Below are 25171 nucleotides of genomic sequence, written 5' to 3'. Positions count from 1 at the left end.
TTTACTGAGATGGATCTTCTATGGCTAAGATGCCCTTCTTGTTGTCAACCCTCACCTGTTTCCAGAAAGGTAACACTCCCCTGTGTATGTACACACATACATACATATATAAATAAACTATTTCATAAAGAAATAAGTTTTCATAGTTGATTTTCTTCATCAGAATTCGATAATATAAATAAATATTACACATTAAAATAATTTCAAAAATTGTTTAAATGTATTCTTTTTAATAATTTTATTTTTTATTTTCAAATCCAATTTCAGAAATCACATTTGTATTTACTGACAGTTTTCAATCTGGTGGGAGTGGGGATGGGGCAATAAATGTAACAAGTGATATAGGGATGATAAGGAAGAGGCAGGAAGGAAAAAAAAAAAAAAAAAAAAAGAACTTGAGAGAAGAGGAATGAATGAGCCTAAGGTATAAACATAAAAAGGACAAAGGAAAAAAGGCTTAAATTTCTTAGCATTTTTTTTTTCTTGACAGTTTTAATTACACATTTCTTTAGAAAATATATTTCTGCGCATTTGAACACAAACCAGTATTAAACCAGGATGGGGTATTGCAGGAAGTTTATGTGCCAAAGTCACAGGACAAACTGGCATCAATTTACATAGAACCTCGTCCCTTTTGCTACACTGTTTGTCTACTTACTTACTTTAGCAAGTACTTATCTAGTCTGACCAACCAAGGGACATGACAGTGGTGTCCTATAAAGCAAACTATAAAAGCACAACCCGCTAGCCTGCAGGCAGACAACAGTAAGTAGGAGTAAGGATGAAGTGTTAAATAAACGATAAAGCAAAAGTTCACTGAAGGAGTCGAGTAATATCATTGCAGATATCTGAAAGGTTAAGAAATAAAGAAGCCATTGCCGTCAGACCAATCAATTGTGATGATGGAGCCTAAACACCTGGGTGATGAACTGAACCACATACTTTTTATCCAGTCTGTGTGCATACGCACTGATACGGAAGCATCACAAAATACACTGTTACTGAAATACTATAGGCCTTTCATGTATTAATGTAACAAACACATCTGATGTAATGTTGCAGCAAAGAGACAAAGCCTACGTCAGTGTACCATCAAAATCATTTACAAACGGAAACATTAAATATCTATAAATCTTAAGACACTATGCTAGGAAAATGCATGTGCATTTGTACGTATATATATATATACAAAAATACATACATACACAAACACACAAACTGTTTAGCCATGCAAGAAGAAGATATACAGTTGAAGAGATTAACCTCCTTAACAAAATTAAAAAGAAAAAGACACTGAGATATATACATATATATGTATGCATGTATGTATATATGTTTATATATATATATATCAAACCAAAGATAAAACTGATTAGATCAGACATTGCATTGAATACTTTTTGGAAGGCATTCCTTTTTTGGCAAAATAATAAACCAAATAACTCCTGAGAGGGCAGTGGGGGAGAGATAGAGAGAGCTAAAAGGACGAACAATATGAGGAATGATATAAGGAAACAAAATTAAAATAATCCAGAGTCTCAACAGCTGTTAACACCAAATCAAGTCAGTAAGAAGTTTAGGCTGAAGACAGCATCTGCGATGCTAAATGCAGAATTAATAAAATAATAATTTACAGTATACAAAAAAAAGAAAAAAAAAAAAAAGAAAAAAGGAAAGAAAAGCGTTAACTCAGGAGTTTTTGTTTGTCATCTTTTGTTTTTTGCTACTAAAGGAGTTTTTCTTTTTCTGTATTTATATTTGGCTTTTCCCTATTAAAATCATGTTGGCCAGACCTGCATTGATAAAAAAAAAAAAAAAATGAAGTTAACACTAGTTTGAATAGTGTTGAGCAACTACTAAAGTAAGAGAGAAAAGGAGAGCGTTTGGATGTTTTGAATGGGAAACGAGGAAACTAAATATGGCTTTTAAATTTTCGCAGTTGAAAACTTGTTCACGAGTGATCCTGGTAGTCTTCATCCTCAGTATTTAAATAGTCGAATTTGTTGGCGTCAGTCCAATCCTGAAATAAGAACAAACAGCAGCATGACAAGAAAGAACATTTAACATCCCCCACCACCATCACCACACTAAACAGCTTTATTTCAATTGTTGCCAGTCAAAATTGAACTATTATACAAGATAAAGGAATTGGAAAGGATTTAATAGTATTAATAAGAAAACAGAGCTAGCCAGCATCCAGTGTTGGAAACAAGGCGACTAATCAAATGTTATTTTGAAAGGAACCTGTAATAATTGCTCAAACCATGGTACACAATATGAGCCAGAGCTAACTGCTTGATGAGATTCTTGGCAAGAAAATGTTTGTACATCATGTGACTGGCACTCCATTGGTTACAACCATGAGTGTTCCAGCTGATCTGATTGACAGAATAGCCTGCTTGAGAAAGCACCATGCAAGTGGCTGAGCACTCCAGACACGTGTACCCTTAGTTTCGAGGGGGATTCAGCGTGACACAACACGTCACTAGGAATCCAACTCACAACCATACAGCCATGAGTTGAAGACCCAACCACTAACCCACACATCTTCAATATCTCATGTACTCCATGATATATCTATCTAGGTAGCATATAGGGTAATTATTTTTGCTCTTTAATATTACTCATTGTAAGTTCCATATTGTATATAACTTCCTTTTTGTTGCTATATTTCCATATTGCTTTTCATAATACTTTTCTATTGCATAAAAAGAAAAATGACATTTATTCTTGAGTGAACAATGAAAAGCACCATTTGAGTGTTAGACCACATGGAGGCATTGACATCAAGCCAAGTGAGAGTGTAGTCATGACCAATGCCAGTGTTGTGTAACTGGCCTGTTAAAAGCACCCTTCAATTATTGGACGATATGCCGTAGAACTGTCAAACTGAGTGAAATTGTAGTCATGGCTGAAGGCAGTGCCAGTAGTACGTAAAAGGCACTGTTCGAGCATTGGGCCTCATAGAGGCAATGGCACGTGAGCAAGACCTTTGGTGATGTACTGTGCTTGTGTAGACCTGTCAAACCAAATGAGACTGCAGTTGTGGCTAATGCTGGTGTCAGGTCATTGGCATGTAAAAAACACCAACTACACTTTCAGAGTGGTTGGCATTAGGAAGAACACCCAGCCATAGAAACCTCGCCAATTCAGATCAGAACCTGGTGCAGCCCCACTGACTTACCAGTTTTCAGTCAAACCATCCAACCCATGCTAGCATGGAAAGTGAATGTTAAGATGATGATGATGATAAAGTGGTTGGCATTAGAAAGGGCATCTAACCATAGAATTCATGCCAAAACAGATGACTGGAGTCTAGCTGGTGCAGCCCCACTCTGGCTTGCCAGCTCCTGTCAAATCATACCAGCATGGAAAATAGACATTAAATGATTAAAAATTTCTATGGAACGATTAATTTATTTGCATGTATGTCAAAAATTGGATCCAGACACCTATTCAGACTTATGGCTTTGGTAAGACTGTAAAAGAATTTAATAAAATCTTTTTGTCCAGGAGGCTCATCATAATTTAAAGAAATCATGAACAAATATTTACCTTTTTCACATTATCTTGAAGCTGAGGCATTTCCTCATATGACTTTGGCATCTGTTTCTCTCGAACAGGACGCCTGTTTTGAGAAAACAATTTCGACTTAATGCACAACTCATACATTGAACAGGTAGAAAATTTTCTAGTTTCAGTTATTTATAGACTCTAAGCCAGTTTTAACAACAGGTGTCTTTTGAAATGCTTAGCAGTATTTCACTTGTCGCTATGTTCTGAGTTCAAATTCCACCAAGGTCAACTTTGCCTTTCATCCTTTCGGGGGTCGATAAATTAAGTACCAGTTCAATACTGGGGTCAGTGTAATCCACTACCCACTCTCCCCAATTTCAGGCCTTGTGCCTATAGTAGAAAGGATTATTAACATCATTATTAAGGCAGTGAGATGGCAGAATCATTAGCACACTGGATGAAATGCTCAATGGTATTTTGCCTGTTCTTACATTCTGAGTTCAAATTCCACCAAGGTAGACTTTGTCTTTCATCTATTTGGGGTCGATAAATTAAGTACCAGTGAAACACAGGGGCCGATGTAACCTACTAGTCCCCTCCCACCAAATTTCAGGCCTTGTGCCCTTAGTAAAAAGGATCATTATTATTAAGGTTGACAGTTCAAAATTAAGTTTGTAACAACTGATAACTAAATATCTAATAACAACGACTCACCTTTTTTCTGAACCACCTCTACTGGGTTGGTCATGTTTGTCATTAGGATACGCTTTGCCATTCAGTTCTTAAACAAAAATAATAACCGTGAGAAATAGAAGTACATGAAAATGTAGAACATATTGATTAATCAAGTCTAACTAATGCATTAAAATTGGTATTTAAAAAAAAAAAATTAAACAAAACAATTCAAAATTAATGATAGTAATACTGAGAAAATAAGAAAACAAGACAAACTGGTAAAAGTTCTGTCAATACTTTTGCAACACAAAATGCCTTAAAATGAAATTTAATTACTATTTATCAACCCCAACACTAAACTTTAGAAGACAAAAAAACATTAATGACCAACTCTGCTTTCTCATATTCTCTCTTACACGCCTGGAAAGGATGAATGAACGTAGTGTAGGGTCAACAACTATCTAGCAATAAGTACAGGCCCTAAGAAATTCCGAGTTGGTGTTTGGCATACTGCAAGACCACTGGGAGTGAGGCACCCCATAGCTTTTGTTAAAGCATATCTCAAACCCAGTCTACATCCACTCTGATGGTCGACAATAATCAATGGCAAGATCAGCTGCTATGGATCAGACTATCCCCAAGTGTGCATGCACGTGAGTGGAGACTACATGTGAACTTGTATCCTCACTGAAACCTTGAATAAGACATCAGCTGGAGCCTCCTCAGTGAATGCCACATCAAGTAAGTAAGTACAACTCTTACACTCTGGCTATTTTATAGTAGTATTTCGAAAATATTTTTGAAAGATTTTTACAAGTCTTTGTGTCTAATGATGAATTGACATAGTGATTTATTTTAATTAACCTCTTAGCATTCAGATTATTCTGTCATATGTAATACTTTTTTTTTTTCACATTACTTTAAATTAAATCAGAAATAATCTTAAAACTTCAAGAATTAGATGTTTTGGTTATTTATGTTTAGAATGACATAGTAGGGTAAGGTGTGAGGGGCCAGATTTGGACATAAAGCAAGTGGAATATTTTGGCTAGATTAAATTCTAAGGGGTTCATTTGATTTAAATGAAATCAGAGGCTCAGATAACAGTGAGGTTTTGGAAACTGAAATCACTTCAATGTAATATGGCAAATGAGATCTGTGTGATCTGTTTAGAAAGAAGAAGCACATATTAGCCTAGCGTGATTCTAAATACACAACTGGATTGATTTTTCAACTTTAAACCCTTTTCATATCAACTTGCATGAGACTGCCCCATGGTTCTATAATGCAAATTACCCGTTTTAAAGTGATCGAAATTAAAACCCTCCATCAAAGTTTTGTGTTAATTTATGTCCAGACAGTAGTTTAATGATGACAAAGCTATTTTACTAAACTATTCATTATTAAACTAATTGAAACAAAAGCCAGTGTCTTTCAATGCAAATATAGTGATAAAAAGGTTAAAGTTTCAACATAACCTTGAATTGTATTTCTCTTTTTAATCTCACAAACAAAAAGGTTCTGCCTTCTTTAGTGTAAAAGCATCAGTATGCTTTGTTCCAATATTCAACTACATTGAGATGAACCATTAGGTGGAGCTTATGTGACCATACATCTTGCTAGAAATAGCAGCCAACTCCCCTCCACCCCCAAACCACATCTACTGTCTCTGCAGCTAGGTTGAGATACAACCTCAAAGGATTTAGTCAAATAAACTGATCCCAGCACATGTTCTATTGGTCTCTTTGGTTGAGCCATCAAGTTAGAGGGGATGTAAACAAACCAACACCAGTGCTAAGTGGTGGGAGGGACAAACACAACACAAAGAAACCCACTCACAAGGCTTTGGTTGACCTGGGGCCGTAGTAGGAGACATATGCCCAAGATGCCACACAGTGGAACTGAACCCAAGACCACATGGTTGGAAAGCAAGCTTCTTAACCACACAGCCACACCTGCACCTAAACTCCACTCCACCCTCCTTGTACAATTATGTAATACGAAACTAGAGTAATGATTTGATGTGGCTAATTACTTTACACAGCCCCACCCATTTAAAATTCAAATGTGCAATAGTCAGAACAATATAAAAAAAGATAACAGAAACAAAACTAGCTGAACTAATGGTAAAAATGATACACAACAATTAGTAGTTTAAAGAAACAGAATGTAAATTAAAGCACAATATGTAAACAGAAAGTTAGGAGGAATCAAAGATGGAATAAAAAAAATATATATTTACCATTTTCACCAACTCCATCATCTCTTTTTGAAGAATCGTTAAACTGTTTCTGTAAACAATAACAGTAAGAAATAGAATTTATGAGTATGCATGAGAAAGAGAGAGAGAGGGGGGAGAGGAAGAGAGAGGGAGGGAGGGCAATACTGACCTGATTTCGTGAACTTTCTGATCCTTTATTTGACTGCTGTTCAGTTTTCCGTCTTTCCCAAATATTCTCTTTGGGTGGTGGAGCAGGCACCATTTTGGTTGGAGGATCTTCTTTTCTAGGAGAAAGTGGCACTTGTTTTTCTTCTTTTTCATCTGTATTTGGTTCTGAATTACTAGAGTCTCTACTATCACATCTAGTTCTTGGTTGGTTTTGTGCTGATAAAAAAACAAAACAATTATTCCCTTTTAAGAAACTATGTCAAGATTAAAGTTGATTACACATTACTGAACCATTGATCATGATATTTTAAAATTTCATTAAGGTTTCTTGGAAATAAAAGTATTCTTTCAGATAACTTCCTTTAACAAATGTCCCCATGGTAAATAATCGATACTGAAAAACTTTACAGAGCTCTGCCACCAATGTTATCAAAGAACTAATAGGAATCATCATGTGCACCACACTTCAATCCTGTTGTAAACAATATGCTAGAGTATCCTAGCTTGGATTTCAGTCTAACAATGCTATTAATGATAAAAGATCTCCAGAGTAATTTAGAACCTACATAACAAATATCACAGAAACTGTTACACTAACATGTATTGTTTCATCCACTTTTTTGCAGCTCTGATTTTTTCTTCTCAATAATTATTCCTTATATTTGTCTCCCAATTAATGACAAGATTTTTCACAAAAAAAAAAAACAAAACTTTACTACATAATATTGAGATTAACACTTTAAATACCAACTGGTTACCTAAGAGGTTTTAATAGAAAAAAATATGGCAAATATATCAGAAGTGGTAAAACTGATAATAACATAACTCCAACAGTAGATGAATAATTATTGTATTTTTTGTGTCTTCAAAGGTAATATCTCGATCCTGTATTATTGTAATTTACACTAATATAATAAATTTAAAGTTACAACAATCAAGTGGAAAGAAATACTGGCACCTAATAAAAAGTGAATAGTTCAGGTTTCACTATTAACACAGCTGTACCTAATGAAATGCAGTCAGATATTGACCTATTTACTTGAGTACCTTCTCAAATAAGAGCAAGATAAACTAAAAAAAATAAATAAAATAAGAGTAAGATAAACTAAAAGACAACAACATCAAACTAAAACTAAAGGTAAACTAAAAAAACTTTAAATATAAAGCATGATTTTATGCTTTTGCTTATTTTTACTGTCACAAACTAAAAAATGAATCAACACAAAAATAAGTTTTTCCAACAAAATGCATCCTAGTTTGTATGCAAAGATGGAAACTCTTACTGGGTCTTATACCTCTTCCTTGTGAAGAGGTGCTTCCACCACTTTGCCTTTTATCTCGCCGTGAACTATCTCTTTCTCCTCCTTTACCAGGATATTGGCTGGAGTAATCATTTGACCTGAAAGACAAAATAGAGAAACTTAATCAGATAAAGATCACATTCTTTGTAACATGATTCAAAGTTTAGCTTTTGCTTAAGAACAGTTGTTTGGTAAAGAAATCACACATACAAAGATTTAAAACACAGCAGCCATTTCTACTTCTTGAATTCTTCATACTTACATCACCAGCCCACTTATCCCAACTATTGATGCAGTTAATGTCGTTTCTGGCAATATTTGTTTCGCTGGAGATTTTAGCTGTGATTCATAAACAAAACTCTACTTCGTATCAACAATAATAATTATGTGGACTCATGTATTGTAGACCACATAGATTGTTATCGACACCATGGATTGGCACAATCCTTTTCAGAACATAACTCTCCACTACACAATGGTGTATAGTCCCCAGAATTTAATACTTGTTCAAAAAAGTGTACATTCAATAGCATATTATTCCACATACACATTTTGTGATGTCTAAGGTCAGTAGAAGTAATAGGCTATAACAGTTATTTTAGTAGGACATTAAACACACATAAAAAGAGATAGATAGATAGATATATACTTGTAATAATTATTTTCTTTTTCATCATCATTCCGGGCTTTTATAATATCTCCTTCACGACGGATTCGGGCCTCTATCTCCTTTTCTCTTTGACTGGTATCAACAGGACGAGCACCACCAAAAATGGATGATGAGGATTCAGCTACAGGTTCAGTTGCTGCGACTGATCTAGGTTTCAAATTTAATCGAGGTCTGTCCTTGGGAGGATCTATATAAAGATATAATTCAATAATTTCAAAACATTTCCAAAAAAATATTTTCTCTTTTTTTAAGTTGCACTAATACTACCCCATTATATTTCTATAATTTGTCCAGTTCTCAGTTTAAAGGCAAATAACAGTATCTATTTCTATGATTATAATTTTTCTGGACTCTTAAAGGAATGAAAGCTTGAACACTTATAATCCTTACAGCTTCATCTCAGAAATTTAAAATCGTTTCCACCCATCTCCTGAAGCAATCATATGTATTCAACTTTTGTCTGTAACATATTTTTTGCAGCATAAACAATCATGAGCTTCTTATGGCTAACTAGATTTTTGAAGTTTGCTTATACATTATTTACATTTATCATCTCATCAGACACAAAACACCTTTTATTTTGTATTGACATTGCAATAACATTAGATACTGATTCAAGAGCTTAACAACTTACCAGAACTGGACTCACGGCTTGGCTCACTGAAAAAAATAAGGCAAAGTATTTGTGATTATACAGAAATAAATGAAAATATATTCAAAGATGAAATTATAATGGATGACATATAAGTTTCAGAAACCTAGTGGGATTTCAACTAAGATAGTTAAAAGTTAAACAGTCCAAAGTTCTAAACTTTTCTCCCAACTGACTGTTGTAAATTTAAAACAGTACAGTATTATCAAATGTGTTATGGCAAATCCATGACTGTGAAATAACTATAAAAGTTTTCTACTTTCACAAATCTATTAAACAAGAATTTTGTCTTTTTTTAATAAAATGTTAACCATTTAGTATTTGGATTTTTCTGTAAGATATAATTCATTCACATTGTTTTAAATTAGTTGTGCATTATCTTGTAGCTTTGAGATTTTAATAATGTGACTTTATTTTTAGAAAATGATATTCTAGGGCAGGTGTAAGACACCAGATCTGGCTGGTTTGAACATAAAACAAGAATATTTGGGCCAAATATGACTGATTTAAATGCAAAAGTGTTAAATAAGCATAAAATGAATAAAGATGCTCAGATTGTGATTGCGTCTCAGGTGGGTCAACATGCTAATAAGAAACACAAGCACTGGTTCTATTTCATATCTTTATTTTTTAGTCAATTGGTTGACTTTTTAACCCAGTGGTTTTCAACTGGTGTTTATATGATCCCTGGGGGTCCACACAAGCATAGTAAATTGGAGATTTATAGCAGTATCTTAAGAGTCCACGAATAAATTTTGTTTGAGATGTATTTATTGCTGCAAGAATCAGCTAGGTTAATTTCTCCACCATTTTATATAATTCACTCTACACAAGGTAATGTGCGAAAAACAAAATAAGAACTTTGAAAGAAACATCTATAAAACTAAGATTTTAAACTGCGAATGGCTATGGGGTCCACCAGACTAAAATAATAATCAAAGGGGTCCACAGAAAAAAAAAAAAAAAGGTTGTGAACCCCTCATTTAACCAGTTAACTAATAGCTTGTTTGATAACCTCTCAGTCAATAAATCAATTAGATTTGTCATGGCCCTTTCATTGACACTCACGAAATCCCCTTTCTGCTCCCAGACAGGACTAGGTAAAGATGATCATTAATCTAAGAGATTTCTAACAGAGAGTAAAACAAAATAACTAGTTTGATATCATTTCAAAATGTAATAATTCATACTAACCTCTCGCCACCAAAGCCTCTTCTTTCAAAACCTCTCTCATTTCTTCTGTTATAACCTGGAAAATGTTTTTAAATCATTAGCAAATAATAAAATAACAATTTCTTCAACTGGAATATGTAATATAACAAAGATAATTATATAATTTAATAGTTTTAATTAATACTTTATTAATTGTTTGTACAACTAATATTACCTACACCCATTGAAGCCAAGGCACTAAATAGATAAAATATATTTTATATAAATGTTATTTGAATATAATCGCATTAAATATTAACAATTCATTCTATCATCTTGTACATTCCACATTTTGGAATATATATTCCTAACCACGTTTTCAGATTTAGTCCCACAATATGGAACCTTGGACAAGTGTTTTCTACTATAACCATGGGCTGACCAAAGCCCTTGTGAGTAAATTTTGTAGACAGAAACTGAATGAAGCCCATTGCTTGTTTTATTCTTTCCAATATTCTATGCAAACATGCCTATCCATGGAGAAATATTTCTTTGCTTGAAAACAAGGAAGGGCTGGCAACAAAAGGGTATATGACCATTCAAAAATCTACCTGGCCCATGCTAACATGGAAAAGTACAAGTTAAAACTATGATGATGATGATACATATCTATATATGTATGTGTATAAAGGTCTGTGGCCTAGTGGTTAAAATGTAGCACTCAGTTGCATGCGCAGTGAGAGCTAACAGTGATTTTCATGAGGCATTGTGCTGAGTGATATGACTGTGTTTACTTCACAAGTTATGGAATTTGTGTTTTTGCGATCACGTTTATGCTGTAGTCTGTGATTTTTGTAATGGACAAGTGAGTTGGAACAAAGAGCCGATGTGAAATTTTGTGCTGAAGCTGGGAAGTCTGCTACAGAGACATTGAGCATGCTTCAGTAAACTTATGGCAATGAGGCAATGGGTTGTATGCAATGTTTTGAGTGACAGGTGCTTCAAAAGCAGAACATCCTTAGAAGACCTGCTAAAAGTGTCACTCCCCAAAATGTGGAGAAAATTCATCAGTTTGTGCATGAGGATCATTGGAGGACAATCAATGATGTTTTGAAGTGCTTGAGGGAGGACAGATGGTGAAAGCAACCAGATCTGTGGAGCAAGAAGAATTCAATTCTTCACAATGAGAATGTACTTTGTCACTGATCTCTCCTCACTCGTGAGTTTCTTGCCAAAAACAACATAGTATCGTTTTCGCACTCACCCTATTTGCCAAACTTAGCACCTGTGAACTTACAACTCTTCCCTAAGATGAAAATGCAGTACAGAAGTCGCCATTTTAACACTGCTGTCAAAATGAAAAGCAAATCGCAGAAGGTCCTTGACTTGCTTATAGAAAATGATTTTTAAGGGCCAAGTTCCAAAAGTGGCAGGAATGCTGGGACCACTGTATTGCTGCACAAGGTGACTATTCCGACGGAGATGATGTTAAAAACTTTGGCAAATAAGCCATTTTTCTTTTTATTAAACATAACTAGTCTGGGAACTTTTTGATACCACCTTGTATGATCTTAAGATTGCGTGTTTATTTCTCAGACTGAGCAGTATGTTGTGTCGTTGAGCAAGACACTTTTCTAATTCATGATGCTTTAGTCCTCTTGCTCTCAAGCTGTCATATCCTGGATATTCCACCGGTTTGTGGGTGGAAGTACCCACAGGGTGCTTATGCCTGCCTGTGACAAACATGGGCACTTAAAAACAATTAGTAAAATCACAGTACTTGCCACCAAGTTGTATTCATGAGTGATGACAATGTGTTTATGCATAATGTATACATGAACATCACATAAAAAGCACCCATACACTCTGTGAAGTGGTTAGCATTAAGGAAGGCATCCAGCTATAGAAACCATGTCAAAACAGACAATTGGAGCCTGGTGCAACCCTTCAGCAAGCCAACTCCAGTCAAAATCGTCCAACCTATGCCAGCAGGGAAAAAACATTAAATGATGATGATAAATGTGTGTGTATACATGTGTCACTGCAAACATCTGAATTTACTAATAAAAGGAAAAGTGCTCAATATATCTATTGTATTACCTCTCTACTCAACTATAGACCAGCATTGATATTTACCATTTATTTTAATCCTTTCCAATAATATGTGAATTAATGTGAAAAATGTTTTTATTGTAGTGTTAACACAATAAATAGAAAACGTGAGTAAAAGATTGACAGATGGTGCAAGAACTCAATGATATATATATGCTTTTAGTGCTATCTGCATACGTGCTTTCTTCTTGTGAATGTTTTGTTGTTGCAGTTTAGCTGCACTCAAGCAGACCTATAATGAAGTGTTCCAGCCGAGACTGTACCTCGCTTTTATATGTGCAAGGAACCCAAAACCAGATTTCCAAATGTGTCCTTTACTATGACAGCAAGTGTAACCACGAAGTAAACATATATAAGACAGTAGGCTGTGATTTGATTAAGAAGGGACTCCTATTTTTAACTGGTCGAGCAAACATAGACACCAGCCAACATGAGAATGAAGCTTGAAGAGGTAGGACTACAATATCCAGCATGTACATTTTAAAATGGTGATTTGAAAGAGGTTTTGGTTGCTGTTTCTAGCATGCTGAGTCATTACGAGAGAGAGTGAGTGTGTGTGTATATATGTATGTATGTGTGTATTCTTATTTTATTAACTGAGACAGTGTGTTGCAATTTGAAGGTAGTATGTTTGCTATTTCTAGTAGGTGTACTTGCCATACGAACATATACAATAAAGTTGGCAATGTTTTGAGTAAGATGTGGCTACTATTTCTGAGTCGAATGACCAGAACCTTACTCTCCTACATGTCATTTTTATGATCGAAGATAGTGATTTGAGGAAGATAGGGATGCAATTTCTAGCAGGTTAAATGATTATTGGTGTGTGATTATTTAATGTGTTGCTAGTTTTGTAGTTTAACCTCAAGACAACCATAATGGAACAGATCTCTGAGGGAAGATATTGTAGTCATGACCATCCACGTTTTTCATATGTGAAGGACCTTAGGTAGAGTTGTATCAATTTATTGGAAGATCAAGTGCAGGCAAGCCATGGTAGTAGATGTGTATGCAGTGCTGTCTGTTGGCATCGATTTATTGGAAACACAAGCAATGAAACCTAAATTTAGCTGCTGGAAATATATTCACTTATTAATCAGCATTTGTAAAATCCAATGACACTGCTGAATGGGATATCTTGAAGATTGAAGATGTAAACATAGACACATTCTTGCCGCTGTACATGCACTGCCTAAGTGGTTCCCTTAAATGCATAGATATACACATGCGCAAAAACACACACAAAATAATACACAAATTAGCGACAAAAAATCATACCAAGAAAACGGCCTTAAATTTTTTTCTCAATAGGTGCATCAGGTTGTAGCAGGGAGATAAAATGCTTTATTTTTATATGTTGTATATATATATACATCCCCGTGACCGACCAGGCTATCAGATGTTGCTACACATTGCTGGTCACAATGCGCTTTGCATTGTTTTAGCCTTCAAATGACGCCACCCCGCTGGCTAAGCGAGCAGGCCAACAGAAGAAAGAGTGAGAGAAAGGTATGGCGAAAGAGTACAGCAGGGATCGCCACCAACCCCTGCCGGAGCCACATGGAGCTTTGGGTGTTTTCGATCAATAAACACTCACAACGCCCGGTTTGGGAATCGAAACTGCGATCCTACAACCGCGAGTCCACTGCCCTAACCACTAGGCCATTGCGCCTCCACAAACACACATATATTCTTTTATACGTTTTAGCCCAAAGGCTGTAGCAATGCTGGGACATTGCCAGTATTATTTTGTCAACAGCTGTTCTTATGCGATTGACTTTTGGTGAATGAGGGAATTAAACAGCCACCCACTCTTGATTTTCATACTGTAATTATATATATATATACACACACACACTAATATGCAAGCATATGCTAACAATTATCTCCCAACTTTGTTATCTTACTCCATTAGTCTCTCTCCACAAAACATCCACCATGCAACATGTGCTTTCATCTCAAACTGATCATTAAACATCAAATGGATTTCATCAATACTTCTTTCAACCCTTGTAAATGAACTTTTATAGAATTCCTTTTCTTTTCCCCAATTAACTCCTCTTTCTCCATGTGTTGCATACATAATTATTTTTTAAATACTTCTGTTCTAAACCCCTCTGCCTTTCAACACAATTGTTCCTATTCCATTTTACTGACTCCACAACCCTCTTCTCTGAACTCGTAACTGTTTTATGTTATGTAACATTTTTCTTTATATCATTTAAACCAGTCCAAATTTTCTACCAATTTTATGTTCAAACCGACAAGATCTGGCCTCTCACACCAATCCTACAATGTCATTCTAAAACAAACAATCACAACATCAAAATCTCAAAGCTACAAGATCACATTTGATAGAGTAATCTGAATGCTAAAGGGTTGTAGTGGCAGCATGAGTGCTCTTGAACTTTGGCTGCTCACATTGTAGCTTTTTACTTTTAACTATAGCCATTTTGGTTCACCACATGATGAATGGATCAATTTAATCTGACTTGGACTGCCCAAATCTTTAATGTGGTGGGCTAACTTAGTGTTTGTTCATCAATTATAAAATGGGAAGTTCTGGCTCGCTAAGTTGCCAGGGAGGAGAGTTTTGCTACAAGCGACCCGGGACCTTGATGTGAAAATAATTTTGATTCCAATTTGCAGTTTTCAGTTTGAACAGATTACAAACTAAAATCCTTGATGCTATGCTTAGTATTCTACCAACCTATGAATAGAAGTAACCAGAATTATTGTGATACTGTATTTCAGGTTTTTCTTTTAACCCCTATTCTACATTTTGATGAACATTTAAACATATATAATGTTTTGACAATTGAAATGCCTTAACAGTGTGCTTTATCAAATTTCTGCAGTTGTAATAAATATTTCCTTGCAGTCTATTGCAATTTATCTCTGAATTTGTTTATTATTATTATTATCCATCTTGAATTCATTTAACAGACCTTACTGCAATTCATACAACCACATACATACTTACTGCCACAGGGTTAATAACATCCATTTTTTTATAGCCATCTTCCACCCCTTTTCTAATATTCCTGTGCCTAATAAATACATTACTTAAGCCTTCTGCCCCTTTCCTCTCTGCCTTTTAACATACTCTTTGATGCTCAACTGTCTTTCTGATATTCCCCTAACTTTTTATGTTTTCGTTTATTATTTCCAATCTTTACCCATTTTGTAAACTGTCTTCTGCTCTTATACTTGCTTCAATCTTTTGCCTCAGCTAATACTCTGTTTTCTTTATTGCTTTTACCTTTTTTCTGTCCCCTTGTTCCTCATCTTAACCACATTCACATCCCACTGAACACCACGCATCCCAGCCACCCCGCCCCCATGCCCACCTGTGAAAACTTGTCCCTTTTGTTGCCCAGCCTGTCTTATTCTAGCAACTACACTTTCAGAACTTCCTCAACCTCTGCTAACTTGGTCTCCTAGGTAACAGAAGCACCCACTACTTCTAATGATTCCCATAGCATCTGAGGTAGACTATATACTACATTAACCTTCCCGTGTGATACTACAACACCTCTTATGTGTCCAAAGTTTGCACAGGGCACAACATATGGATTTTCTACTAACACCCTTCTTACATATCGAGCAGAGCCATCTCCCAGAAGGGACTTGTGATTTGTCTGTATTCACACCTACTAGGACTTTAGTTTTTGCTAAATAAACTCTAAAGCCCTTAGATTCCAGTCTAGGTCAGATATATAAAATCATGTAATGTCCCATTTTCCCCAGGCTAGCATGGGTTGGATGGTTCGACATGAAAAGACAAGCCAGAGGGCAGTATTTTAAGCTCTAGTGTCTGCTTTGATATGGTTTCTATAAATAGTTGCCTTTCCAAATGCCAACTACTTCAGGTGCCCTTTTCATGGCATCAGTACTGGTAAGGTCCCAAGTACTCATAAAAGAATTCACAACCAAATGGGGTATATTAAGAAGGTAATGCGCATAAAAAGACAATGTATTAGTTTAACGCTAGAAACAATTTAATGAGAATTATTCCTTTTCAAATAGAAAGTAAAAATAATAAATACTATGGCATTGAATGCAATCTGCTTTAACCCTTTAGCATTAAAGTATAATACTTGTTTATTGTACTGTTTGAATCAATCATGCATTATTTTGTAGTTTCATGATTTCACTAATATAATTGTATGATAGGTGTGAGAGGCTGAATCTGGCTGGTTTGAACACAAAACATGCAGAATATTTGGGCCTGTTAAGGCCAGTTTAAATGATAAAAGATTAATTATTACTTCCTAAAGGATTTATGAGAGAGCACATATTTCATGATAAAAATTTATACAATAAGGAAATTAAAAAAAAAACAAAACGAAACATGTTGACTCAGTCCATAACTTTCTAAAAACTGAATGAGCAGTGTCTGTTCAATTTAAACAGGCATTTATTCTAATAGAATAATTCAAGATTTTACCCATGGATTTTGTACATAAACAGAATAAATTAGAACAGTTCTCACCTCTATCCTCACGGAAACGATTATTGCCATAACCCCGGTCATATCCACGATCTCCATAGCGATCAAATCCTCTTTCACGGTCAAATCCTCTGTCGCGATCAAATCCTCTATCACGGTCAAATCCTTTATCACGATCACCCCATCGTTCATTAGACTTTTCAATTGTCACTCCTCGATCCCATGTATCAGAAGGTGCAGCAGAATATCGATCGCTCCGGTCACTCCTTTCTGTTGGACCTGATCTTTCCCAGCGGCCAGTTTCGGGAGCAGCATTACCAAATCCTCCACGATCCCTGTCTCTGTCACCAAATCGATCCCTATCACCATAATTGTCTCTATCAAAACCTCTACCACCACCTTCATCATCATCTGAAATACAGAAACAAAAGATAACTTGATGAAAGTTGCTTCTGCACATGCAAACACCAACTAGCTATTTTGGTAATGGGTAAAAGACAACCTTAAACTTCTCCATATCACTAGAAAAATACACACAAACAACAATGGAGATACCTGCTTTCACTGAAATTATTTTTGAAAAGAATGAAGGTTTTGGTAAATTTAACTTTTAACAAATAAGCTGGTGTTTGGCACAAATTAACCTAGGATTTTGAAAGGTTTTAATTTGAATTATCATAACAGGAAGTTTGTATCAAAAAAGGTTAATGATGTTTGGAGAAATGGGGAGAGAAAAAGATAGGGATACATTTAAAATGACGATTACTTGTAAATAATAGTCAGCAGTGAAAATTTATAATCAAAATTAAACAGTAGAAACAAAGATGTTAACATTGTGGTTGTGTAGATAAATAGCTTGCTTCCCAACCCTGTAGTCTTGGCTTCAGTCCCACCATATGGCACTTTGGGCAAGTGTCTTCTACCCAAGGTCTTGTGAGTGGATTTGGTAGACAGAAACTAAAACAAGACCTCATACATATACATGTATGTACCCATGTCTTGGCATCATGGTGTAAACAAGCATCACCAGCATACAAGTAATATTGTTTGTTTGCAGTCTTCCATGAAAAACATGCCTGGCAATGTGGAAATATTACCTTACTTGGAAACCAATGAGGGCTGATGACAGGAAGAGCATCTGGCAGCATAATATCAGTCTCAACAAACTCTGTCTGACTCAGACAAGCATGGAAAAGTGAGATGAATGTAGTAAATAGCTTATAATTCTATAATTTTTCTTTTTCTTTCAGTTTATCCAAATGGTTGGGATAAAATTGTTGCAGTGTTTTAATTAAAATGACCAAATCGAAATCGAATCAAATTCGATGACTGGCACCTGTGCCAGTGGAGCGCTAAGAGCACCATCCGAGCGTGATCACTGCCAGAGCAGCTGACTGGCTTCTGTGCTGGTGGCGGCATGTAAAAAGAACCATTTGAGCGTGATTGTTACCAGCGTCACCTTACTGGCACTTGTGCCAGTGCCATTGGACTGGCTCCTGTGCAGGTGGCACGTAAAAAACACCATTTGAGTGTGGCCATTGCCAATACCGCCTGACTGGCCCTCGTGCCGGTGGCACGTAAAATCATCCACTACACTCTCAGAGTGGTTGGCAGTAGGGAAGGCATCCAGCTGTAAAAACTCTGCCAAATCAGATTGGAGCTTAGTGCAGCGATCTGGTTTGCCAGTCCTAAGTCAAATCATCCAACCCATGCTAGCATGGAAAGCGGACGTTAAACGATGATGATGATGACCAGAATTTTACGCTACATTCCATAAAACTGTTTGAAATTGATTTAAAGTGCAAATCTGTTGAAACTAACCTCTAGGACGTCTCCAGTCACAATCCGTTCGATCAAAGTGGTCATGCCCACCTCGTCTGTCATCACGATCTTAAAATAAAGAACACAAACATATTAATTCAAACTCTTAAAATTCAACAAAGGAAATAGGGTTAATAATAAAAAATAGCTTAGATCTTATGGAAACAGTGTCATGGCATGGCAATTATAATTCCAGCACCACGTAGAATATTAACCCTTACATTACTATATTTCTAACCAAAATACACCCCTTATGTGTTTCAATTAAATTCTAAAATATATCACAGATTTACACCTGTCTCACAGCGATTCTAATTACTGGTAAATTCATCAAATTATTGAATTATTTAAATTTTGTTTAAACAGCAGCATAGAAAATTAGTTATTAGCTAATATTCAATGAGTATATAACAAAATTTTAATAATAGAGAAGAACTGTGGAAATTACTGAATTAGTTATCACTTGAACTTATTGTACCTAAGACATAATGGAATAATGAAATTTGTCTTTGAAGAAAACTAGGAAATGAAATGTAAGCCAACAACTAAATGAAATACATAAATACACAGAAACACATAATAATGATTCACCAAATTAATCAGACTTTGCCATGGATTTTGCAAGTAAGTTGAAAAAAATTGCTTATAACCCTCTCTCCACATACACACACAATTTCCTAAAAATGCTGGGATTTCTAGCTTTCCTCCAACTGAAAAACTCAAAACATCATTTTCCCTCTTTATGTTCTGTATAACAATTTATTCCCTCAGAAACAAATTAAAAAAAAAAAAAAAACTATTAAAAAATCTAAGTTTCATTTCTTTGGAAAAATTGTAGCTACATCTAATATCTTCCTAAAAATAACTAAGAAAAACAGTTTTAGATTTTTACTATATTCAGGTACAAAATCATTTTTTTGTTTATTGCAATCAGAACTTGTGAGAATTGTTTCACTTTCAAAAAAAGAAATATAGATTCATAACCACTCATGTGGTTTTTATGTCTGTTGTACAGTTTCTTTGATTTTTCTTTTCATTTGAAAATACTTTGAATTCAAACTTGTTGCTTGACAACATGAAACTGGTGTCCAGCTTTCATCTTCAGTGAAACATTTCAGAAAACTGAAGTGCAAAAAAAATCTCCAAACACCCACAGCACTCACACATCATGTACAATAATGGTGGATGAAACCATATGTTTTCGATGAATGTACTAATGTGGCCATTTTCAGCCAGGTTGGTAACATTCGCCACTGAAATTATTGGCTGGTTTCAGGTACTTTGGTATCAGAAGGGCTAAATAATGAAAATAACGATCCTTCCACAGAAGAATTTGATAATGTGCACATACTGATCTGAACACAGAGCTTGAATTTGAAATCATATATACAAGTAGATATCAGAAAACAATTATTTGTAGGTTTTAACCAATATTGTACTGTGTTTCTTTTCCTACCATATGTGTAACAAGAGTGTAGGTATGGCTGTGTGGTTAAGATGTTCCCTTTGCAATAACATTGTTTTAAGTCCAATCCCACTCAGTAGCACTTTGAGTGAGTGTCTTCTAACATAATCTAGGTTTGACCAAAGTTTGAGTGAAACGATGATGATGCAACAGAAAGCAGTCTTAATTTATTGCTTTCTTTAATGCCACTGCCTGGCTCTATCAGATCCAAGCATTCTGTTGCAAGCATTTAGGCTAGGTCTATATCTTGATAATAACTCCTTTCCTTCCTTCCTCTACCAATCCTGGAGAGCCTAAAAAACAATCATGAGCACTAACCTTTCTCCTGTCTAAGCCATTTTAAATAATACAAACATTTCAAGTGTTTCACAAAGTGCTGCTGTAACAAAAAGGAAATTTATAGAATTCACAAGTCTCCTTACCTGTGTTTCCTGGCAAGTCAATGCGAATCTTTCTTCCATGAATCACCTGAAAACAGTACACAAGATGAAAATCTTTCTGAAGATTTAGGTAACATTTTCGATGGAGATATAGAGACCACTTTAATAAAACAGTAATACTCGAATTGACAATACAGGAAGGGACTATATATGTATATATACACACACATACATACATACTGACAGTAGTTTTGCCTGAGGTACTGTGACAGAAATATTTGTTTAGACTTGTCTGAATTAATCATACATTGTCTCATAGCTTTAAGAATTCAATGATGTGATTATATATTTTAGGATGACATTGTAGGATAGGTGTGAGAGGCCAATTCAAGCCAGTTTAAATTACTTTTGAACACCAATATCAACCTTCTAGATCTAATAAAACCTATTAAACAAAAACTAAGAATAAATATAAAAACTTTTCGGTATACAGATTAAAATATAAGTAAACCTTTGTGTAACAGATCTACACAGGAGGAAAAAAAATAAATTCAAATCAGTTTAACAAATTGAATTAAGCAGCAACTTAGGTCTCTTCTTTTGCTACTTACTAGGTGCTTGTAAGAACCATGCAAATCATATAAAAAAAAAAGTGCCTACTGAAGTCGTCCACATTCTTCCAATTCATAGTAGCCCTTGAGGCTATGTCATATTAACAGATCAAAGGGCTAAGAAGAGAGAGTAACAAATGCCAGTCCTATATGGGTTGTGGTCTTCCTCAGTATGTAGGAATGCTATAATGTATATCTGATGCACATAAAGGTGCAGTAGGATATCTAACAGGGGAATTGAGGCTTCATCTGTGATGTACACATGAATATTTTGTGATCGAAGGACCATAAAATGATGTCCATGAAATAGTCAGATGTTTCACAAGAAACAATTGCTAGTTTCTGCTATTTAGGTGATATAGGTAATTAATGGAGAAGATGGATGTAGCAAAAGCTTTGTAGTAAAGGTCAAGAATGGGCAAAAATCAAAGTAGTAGTTGTTTCTGTTGGTAATAAATGTGTTCTCTTTTTGTACAAAAATATTCTGTAGAAGTGTTATATTGCATGGAAGTGAAATATGAGCCAAATGAGGGAAAATCTACAGAGGATAGAGATAAACTAAACAAGCGTACCCATGAAAGAGGAAGACAAAGGGAGAAGTGATGAGATTAGATGTTAGAATCCAGGGCTCCACAATGGAATTTACCACAGAGTCAATAATACGCTGAGAGTAGACTCTCCCAAATCACTTATGGCACAAAAAAAGATGATTCTTAAAAGGCTAGGTTGACGTTAAAAAAGTCAATCTATCTCAAGCCAACGGGATCATTTGACCAGAGCGTATCCTGGTTTGAGATGTTGTAAGTAGCAAAGAGTACAAAACTACCTTCTGGACAGAACACCAGTGTGTTACAAATACTGCCGCTACTCATTTTAGCAGAATAGAGTGGAAGAATTAACTGCCTTTCTCAATGAGACATATCACCTAGTCTAGGACTGAACCTTCATCATTACAACTGTGAACCCAACACACTAACCACTAAGACACAGCTACAATATTAATGATTATACACCAAAATACATGTGTCAACACACTTGGTATGAAATCAATTTTAAAACAGTTTTTAATTATCATATATCAGTATTATCCAGCAGCAAAATCTTTATGCAAGTATCATTCTTATTTATAGATGAAAAAACCATATTTTAAAATACCAAACAGTTATTTATTTCTTTGGATAAAACAGCAGCTATTGCCCATACAAATTTCCTTAATTCACTTTTCACATGAATAATCTTAATTTTCAACACTAAATAGACAATGGATGCCTCACTGCAATTTATCTGGATAAAAGACCGAAAGGTTACTTCCAAGAATGTCGATCTTTCTATAAGACTTTCCTAAAAGTGACATACCTATACTCATATTAAAAAAAAAAAAACAAAACAAAAAAAAAACAAAAACAAAACAACTTACATCGTCATTCATAGATAATGCCTCTATAAGAGATTCTCTGTCCGAGAAGTAAACATAACCAAATCCACGAGATCCTCTGTCAAGCGGCAACCTGATTTCGGATACCTAATAAATGAAAGGAATTTAGTAAACTGTCCTCATATGTTTAAACATACATGTATATAAAATAAGAAATCTCACAGTAAGCATGCATGCAATCACACATTAAAATGTCTTACCTTCAGCTTCGAAAAAAATTTGGCAATTTTTTCTTGCTCGATATCATATGGTAGATTTCCGATATAAGCTATAAATGGGGCTGTTTGTGGGATACTTTCAAGGTTAATATCAGGACCTCGTGCTGCCCTTGGTGCCGTAGGCAGCATGGAACGGTCAATAACAGTTTTATAGGTACTATCTCCATAATCTCTCCCTAAAAGAAAAAGGTTCTTAAAATATAATTAAGTCCGTAAAATTTGCCAAACTTGGAGCAAACATTTTTTAGTTCAGAAGTTTGTTTATAAAAAAAAACAAAAAAATCTGATTATCTTGAAAACAAAGTAAATAAGATGAAACAAAAATGACAAAATATTAAACCAAGTAATATATCAAGCATTAGTTTGAAAATTAAACTATTGTACTGCACCAGCTATCAATAAAATAGGATGTTTATTTTAATGTTTTTTTTTTCTGAGAGCAAAATCAAGTAAATACTGTATTTTTTTGGCATGTAAGACATGCATATTTTGTGAGAAAAATATAAACTTGAAAATTATTGGCCATCTTCCACAATGTTTGAGAACTGCAGAACAATTAGGTGGAGGTGGCCACTGTTTGGTGATTTTGCTCAACAACAAGCACAAGAATGCTACTGGCTTGCCCACCAATTTTGTTTTAATAACAGGCATCTATCATGTGCCTGATAGGCACTGCCTCTCCATGTGGCTAGGGATTTGGTGATTATGAAATTTTCCTCCTAGAATTAGATGCATCCTCTACCAAGCCCTGATATATGGAGGTAGCATCAAAAAGACAAATATAACTTTTTTCTAAAATGAAGTTTGTGTAGTAAAATATTTTCAAATAAAATTGATTAAAAACAGACAAGAGTTCAATGAATTTTGATTCATAAATGCACCACAGATTCCATCAAAATAATAAAACTAAACTTTCCCCCACAACACATTCATTGCACTCAAGTAGGATGGTTTTATCAAATTTAGAGAATGCACATACAGGGAGCAGATCTTTTTACAGCTATACGATATCATACTTATCACTGAAGTATGCATAAAAAAAAACCTTCTTGTTAATTGAGAGAAGCAAGGTTTGAATTCATGACCATGCAAGATAACAAGAGTCAAGCACCTCTACTCCACCCAATGAAATTCAGTAATCTTATTATTCAATATTTAACTGCATTTTGTATTTCCAATAACAATGATAAATTTTATTGATGTTCAATGATTAAACTATATAAAGCTATGGAAATATCAAACTCTTTTAAAATTGGTTATATTTTCTCACCTCACCTAACTTCTTAAGAGAGGTAATTTGATTATAGGTAGAACGTTTTCACATATATTTACAAGATTTTTTTTATTCCTAGGCACTGATTTAGTGTTTCAGAGCTGACGTGTTTAGTATATCCTATAACTAAAAAGCTGCACCACTCCTATTAAAAAATGCATTCCAAGATATATTGTCATTTCCCACATTGATGCAATGAAGGCAGTGTTGCCTTGTTGATGTGCATATTTAGTCTCATCACTCAGCTTGACAAAAGTTGCTTTAGGAAAAAGTTTTGAATACCCAATGAGCTTTGCTTTAAGTTCAAAATTTTCATGACACTACATTACTAACAACAGCATTGATGCAGTGATCAACTACATGATCACTCCACTCCTGCCAAGAATCAACAAATTCTGATCAATATGACATGGATTATTAGCATGTATGGATGGCACTGAAATGAGAGCTTGGAAGCTCTCCTATTTTTGAATTATCAAATTAATAATAAACAATGAAGAAATATCACCAAATTCTAACCACCATACGATGCTCAAAAATTGAGGGGAAAACATCAATTCCAAAACAATAATTTTTAAAATTGCTGTTACATATATTTCAGGACACATTTAGTCATGTACTAGTGGAACTATACTTAAAGAGTTGATGTTTGTTGAATTAAACCTATTAGATACTATTTAGGTAAAGGTTAGCAGAGAAAATGTGCATTTTTAATTCATCAGTATTGTTTATGTTGAAGTTTACAGGTTAGTTTATTGAAATCCATCACAGCCACATGAATGGGCAAAGTGATACAAACATTTTGTCATACACTTCACTGAATGCTGTCACAACTTATTGCAAATATTGAGGAAAAGTGATATTTTAATAAGCATTTTTTTGATATTAGAAACATTGTGACATCAAATAAATTGTTTTAATGGTAAACTCATAGACAATGCTCTAGAGGATCTTTTCGGTTTGAATGGCAGTTTTTTCTAGCAGCGTCATATGAAATTGTCACCCATAATTATGACCCTAGAATCGATCTATTGCATTTCAATGGGGT

General features: G+C 34.8%; 1 protein-coding gene across 3 annotated transcripts in view; it reads right to left on the bottom strand.

Annotated features, from left to right (window-relative positions):
• Positions 1-213: 213 nt before the first annotated feature.
• Positions 214-25171, bottom strand: part of LOC115212839 (eukaryotic translation initiation factor 4B) — a 37442-nt gene continuing 12484 nt past the window's right edge. The window contains exons 3-16 of one of the 3 annotated variants that reach the window (XM_029781608.2): positions 22833-23026; positions 22615-22719; positions 20629-20674; positions 18742-18810; positions 16963-17331; positions 10398-10452; positions 9186-9211; positions 8531-8738; positions 7864-7979; positions 6582-6796; positions 6434-6482; positions 4231-4297; positions 3556-3628; positions 214-2020 (exon numbers count right to left, since the gene is read on the bottom strand). In XM_029781608.2, coding sequence (XP_029637468.1) covers positions 1952-2020; positions 3556-3628; positions 4231-4297; positions 6434-6482; positions 6582-6796; positions 7864-7979; positions 8531-8738; positions 9186-9211; positions 10398-10452; positions 16963-17331; positions 18742-18810; positions 20629-20674; positions 22615-22719; positions 22833-23026 — 1661 coding nt within the window. In that variant the 3' untranslated portion in view covers positions 214-1951. The remainder of the gene's footprint in view (positions 2021-3555; positions 3629-4230; positions 4298-6433; positions 6483-6581; positions 6797-7863; positions 7980-8530; positions 8739-9185; positions 9212-10397; positions 10453-16962; positions 17332-18741; positions 18811-20628; positions 20675-22614; positions 22720-22832; positions 23027-25171) is intronic. The other 2 variants (XM_029781609.2, XM_029781610.2) reach the window with 2 other exon arrangements.

This window comes from Octopus sinensis, linkage group LG6 (genome assembly GCF_006345805.1).
Source record: "Octopus sinensis linkage group LG6, ASM634580v1, whole genome shotgun sequence".
Taxonomy (NCBI): Eukaryota; Metazoa; Mollusca; class Cephalopoda; order Octopoda; family Octopodidae; genus Octopus; species Octopus sinensis.
This window is presented reverse-complemented; position numbering and strand designations above follow the sequence as displayed.